This window comes from Lathyrus oleraceus, chromosome 4 (genome assembly GCF_024323335.1).
Source record: "Lathyrus oleraceus cultivar Zhongwan6 chromosome 4, CAAS_Psat_ZW6_1.0, whole genome shotgun sequence".
Classification (NCBI taxonomy): domain Eukaryota; kingdom Viridiplantae; phylum Streptophyta; class Magnoliopsida; order Fabales; family Fabaceae; genus Lathyrus; species Lathyrus oleraceus.
The window spans coordinates 194416380-194421469 of NC_066582.1; the positions used below are offsets into that span (position 1 = coordinate 194416380).

General features: G+C 34.7%; 1 protein-coding gene across 2 annotated transcripts; it reads right to left on the reverse strand.

Annotated features, from left to right (window-relative positions):
• Window positions 1-388: 388 nt before the first annotated feature.
• LOC127074481 (probable disease resistance protein At5g66900) lies at window positions 389-4324 on the reverse strand. 2 transcript variants are annotated; one of them, XM_051015807.1, is made up of 6 exons: window positions 4085-4324; window positions 3172-3813; window positions 2371-2774; window positions 1804-2168; window positions 1391-1590; window positions 389-1302 (listed from the first exon to the last, which is right to left on the reverse strand). In XM_051015807.1, exons 2-6 carry the CDS (start codon window positions 3764-3766, stop codon window positions 494-496), a joined length of 2373 nt encoding a protein of 790 aa, XP_050871764.1. In that variant the 5' UTR covers window positions 3767-3813; window positions 4085-4324; the 3' UTR covers window positions 389-493. The 2 variants fall into 2 exon arrangements, with proteins under 2 accessions (XP_050871764.1, XP_050871765.1); XM_051015808.1 differs by lacking the exon at window positions 4085-4324 and having other exon boundaries at window positions 3172-4057.
• Between the last annotated feature and the right edge of the window lie 766 nt (window positions 4325-5090).

Consider the following 5090-nt stretch of genomic DNA (forward strand, 5'->3'; position numbering starts at 1 on the left):
AATGTTAATTTCATTTTGGAAAATTACATGTTTTTGATGTTTGCTTCTGCTACTGCTGTTTATACCTTACGGAAATACATCTACGAGAAAATCTCTGTGATACATCTCTAGAATAAAAATAGCATCTTATAGGGCGTCACTTATAATGACCTGCGCTAGATGGGTATTGGGTGCGTTCAGAAATGCATCTCCGAAAACTCTGAAACATTCATTTTTACGTGCATTAAGAAATCCTCCTAAACTATGGGTCAGGCCTGGAACCTTATATGCAGTCTATCAAAGATTATGGATTGAAAGGGAATGGATTAGCTGGCTTTCCTTTCCTCTTGCTACCTTTGATAAGTTTAGCAATTTAATAGATGAATGAGTAAATAAAATATAATGTTAATTAAGAGAGAAGAAATAATTTAGTGAGAAAGAGAAAGGTACCAAAGGTACCGATCTCTAAAGTCAGCAAACAAATGAAGTAATAAAGGCTATACAGTATTTAGTATCATACAATAATGAATAAGTTAACTTCAGCCTCCTCTATTTTTAGATTGGGAAGGCTAGGCTTGAAATGTTCCCAACATTCAGCAGTCTCTTGGTCACATATTAAATACTTTAAACTCTCAAGTTTTGTGACTGACATTGGCAATGTTGAAAAACCAGTCATGTGAAGCTCTTTTAGATTATGCAACTCTCCAAATTCTTCTGGTAAACTGTGAAGGCTTGCACAACCTGATACATCAAGAAAATGTAGCTCATGAAGATTTCCAATTGAAGCTGGCATCTCACCCAACTCAGCGCAAGAACTAAGTCTTAATACTTTCAAATTCTCGAGGTTTCCAATTTCTTGCGGCGGCCCAAGGAAGTTAATGCACCTTGTGATACTGAGCTTCTTGAGGGAAGTAATATAACAAAACCCAGCAGGAAGTGTTACTAAATCTTTGCAATAATCAATACACAGTTCTTCCAGATTTGGGAGTACCTCTGAAATTGAAACCGCGTCACTTTGAAAATCATGTCTTGTTTTGCAATTGTAAAGGGACAACTTTCGCAGACTATTCAATGTGCAAAGAGAAGGAACTGAAACCTGTTGCAATCTGATTATTCTAAGATTGGGTAGACAATCAAGTATCTCAAAATTGTCTAGTTCAGCAAAGCTGAAACCATTATAATTCGTGATTATCAAAACTTTCAGTTTAGTCATTTTCTTTATGCAATCTGGTAAGGTATACTTATTGGTATGAAGATTCAAGATCAGAACCTCAACTTGTTCAACTTTCACAATATTGCTCCAATCTGGGGTCAACATTTTGTCTGCAAGAACATTACATACCGTGTCAAGAGTGGAAATAATTTATGTGTATGTGCAATTGAGCATGCGATTTAGGGCGGAATAACTGACCAGTTGATATGGATAATGTTCGAGCAATGGTATTTTGTTGGTTCTTTTGATCCCAACTATTTTCGTTAATGTCAAAAATCAACCTTTCCCTTTGTTCATATGGTTTCTTTCTGGCTTGAATAAGAGCTATCTCCTTAAGAAGGTCATATTGAGTAAGGAAATGGTGGTTGTAGTAATTGTCGATGTGACTTGTCACTTTCCTGGTTGATGAGCAAATGTTATAACTATATATTATACAGCCCTGAAATATCTTGTTTATATCAACATTTTACATTTCTTGAATTCCATGATTCTTATAAAAGCTGAGCAAACAATAATATTTAACTGTGACTCTGTTATACTAAGGTTTGCAAGAGAAATTTAAAATTATAAATATAATTAAAAGAATGAAAATAAGTAGTTAATTAATGTACCTTGCAACTACAATATTAGCCAAATTCATGTTATCTAACTCATGAACAAAGTTCATTCCATCTATGTTGTCGTCGTCTAGGTCGTTCAGTTCTGTCCACATGTCAATGAGGGCGGCAACAGGTATCTTTTTCTCTTCAAAAAATAATCCAAGGTCCATAAAGCACTCCTTGATGATGGGATTATTTTCCAATGCATCCTCCAAATTTTTTTGCAGGAGATTAAGCAAATTAGGATTAGAACAAGCAATAGAATGACCTTTGGACAGCAACTTCACCATTTTTTTCCACACCGCAACAGGTTGCCCGCGGAGTGACCCGCCTATCAATTTAAGGGTCTCTGGAGAACCCCAGCAACTGTTTGCTACCTGCAATTCAGAGCAAGCATTATTGAGGTTTTATCATTTTGAGATCTTGCTACAATTTCAGTGTAAGTAAACCACCCACACTTTCTTTCATTATATATTGTGAAACACAATTATATACACACAAGACAAATTTGACAAAATGTTCAGCCAAATGTAACCTTGGTGATAAAACGTTAAGACTAATAGGACAGATATAACTAACCTGTTGCACATATTCATCATCAGGAACATAAGTTCCTCTTTTTACATCATCTGGTAGTGCAAAGCGGCGGAAAAGGGTAACCGCATCATCAATTCCAAGTGGCCTTAAGAACAGCGTTTCAAATCGTGGAAACACAACTCTAGAAATTATCAAAATTTTACAAAATGGAACCTGAACTTGTAATGTCTCAACAAAGGATTCTAAGCCCGGGCAAACATTATCAAGAACCAACATCAATGGACGACCTTCCCCAATTTTCTTCAGCAAACTACTCAATTGTTTAAGCGCATCCCCGTTGTCTACGAGGCAAGGCTCATCATGTCCACAATGTTGAAACAAATTCAGCACAATGTTCTCCACATTCGATGTTTTTGACAAGAACAATATATTTTTTCCAAATTTACCTGGTCAAAACAAAGAAACAAACAATCAGGAATCCTAAATATCATGTTTCTTTCCATTTGCAAAAAGACTTGTCATTATGAATGAATGAATAAGGTATTGAAAAAGTTTTCAAGTCCAATTTGAGCAGTGATAGCATGGTTATCAAATTTGTCATGACAACAATTGAAATCACATCAGCTGTACTTTATCATGATTTTCGGAAATATCAAATATCGCAACACGACCACAGGAATCGCTGCAACCTTGTTTTAAAACCTCATGAATGAGGTTGGTTGGTCCATTAGTCAATAATTATTTATCAAGCACTAACGTATATCGGAGTATCAAACACAACATTGATACATAAACACAAGTAGTAAAAGTGACACGCTTTCAATTGAGAGTTATATACGTTACCTCTAACTTGATCATCCCAACATAGCAGCGTAGCTAAAGTGGTTTTCCCGGATCTAGCCAAGCCAGTTAACACACGCACAGACCCGTCTTTACCGAGCACCCAATTCTTCAAATGATTCAAAAGAAAATCCAACCCAACAGTGTGATCAGGTTTTGCAGGAGGATCACACAACCTGTTGAATTGTCTCCTCTTCATATCAGCGACTATGTAGGTTACCTTTTTAACATCCCTTGCCGTACTAATTGCGGTAACAAGGGTAACGGATCTAACAATTTTCACTTCCAAAGCATGAAGCTTTCCTTGGTAAAAAGGTAGAAAACAGAATTTCCACCAAGGAACTTTGCAGTATTTGTTAACTAACTCTTTCCCTTGTTTCAGTTCTTGTATTAGCCTCTCTGGTTCTTTGTTTGGAGGATCCGTTTCCTCGTCTAACAGATTAATTTCTTCGGCAAATGGCATGAGACGATCCACAAGAGAGTCTAGGTTTTGGCGCGTGGTTTTAAAATTCAAAGCTTTGGATATCTGGTTTGTGATTGGTTTTGCCCCTTCTTGAACCACTGCACCAAGAAGAGCCCCTTCAACCAACCCTGCCATAACTCTAGGTTTTGATTTGTCTAGGGTTTTTCTTTCATCCTCTCAAGCTAAATAAAAGCAATATAAAATGAGAAAGGTAGGTTCCAGGAAAATTGTTGTCAACGCATATAGTGAAAGATTAAAAATGAACTTCAACACATAGTAGAAAATACTTGATATTTGTTACAAAAGTCAATGCAAATCCATTACTATAATTTATGCAGTAGAACTAGTTTAAAACTACTACTAACATACATGCAAAATTGAAAAATTTAGTAAAAGAGGGATTTTTCTAGTGCAATGAATTCAAAATAAAAAAACAGAAGAATCATAAATGACCTTGTTCGTTCAACGGAGCTCTTTTCTGAACCTGAAGTGGATTTGCTTTGTTGGACATTAATCATGGTGCCGCGTGCAATGCACGGTTTCAGCACTGCATTTAACATTCTTATTTTGCTTCTTCTGTTGTTCGGAGCAGATTTGAATTTCAGATTGCAAAATTCAAATTGGACAATAGCTTCCGCAATTGGAGTCATTTTCTTTGATTAAGAGTTCAGCAGTGAACAATTTGCCTCACTTCCTTCTAAATTTTACTGAGTTTTTTTTTTTAAAAATAAAATCTTCATTTTCTTACTGGAATTTTATAAAATCTTCTTGAAATTTCAGTTAAACTATTTTTTTTTTGGTAGAAAGTTAAAATAGCTATTTATTCACAAAGTTACCTCTAAATATAAATACTTTATAAATAATTTTTCATATTTACGGATATCGTAAAAATTTGTTGCTCCAGAAAATACATTCATCAAAATAAGAGAAATGGACTTTAAAATTACAAAGAATTTAATTTTAATTTTTTTACGAACATGGTAAATCAAATCTCGTAGTTGATGTTATGAGTGAAGATTTTGTATTAAAGAATTCTTAATGTTGACCTCATCTTTCTCAGTTAAAAGTCTCTTAAAAGTTGAAATCTGATAGAATTGTTAGAATAAGATTTGTTCAAGTTTTTAAAAGATTTTGATGATAACAAAATATTTAAAGAAGAACCATAATCACTATGAAGACATTAACATTGATATTAATCAAGTTAATCACTATGAAGAACTACTAAAGGAAGAAAAGTTGTTTTATATTTGAAGTATCAGAACCAAGCTTCCAGACTCTAATGAGTCTTTCCAAGTCTTCTAGATGCTAAATCTGGACTTATCATGGAATCCAAAGATCAACAAACTCTGAAGATCGGAATCTTTTGAAGCAAACAATCACCGTCACAAGGAATGACTCTGCAACTTCTGAACGTGTTTTACCCAACACTTCTTAAGGATCTGCTTCAAATGAATTTGTC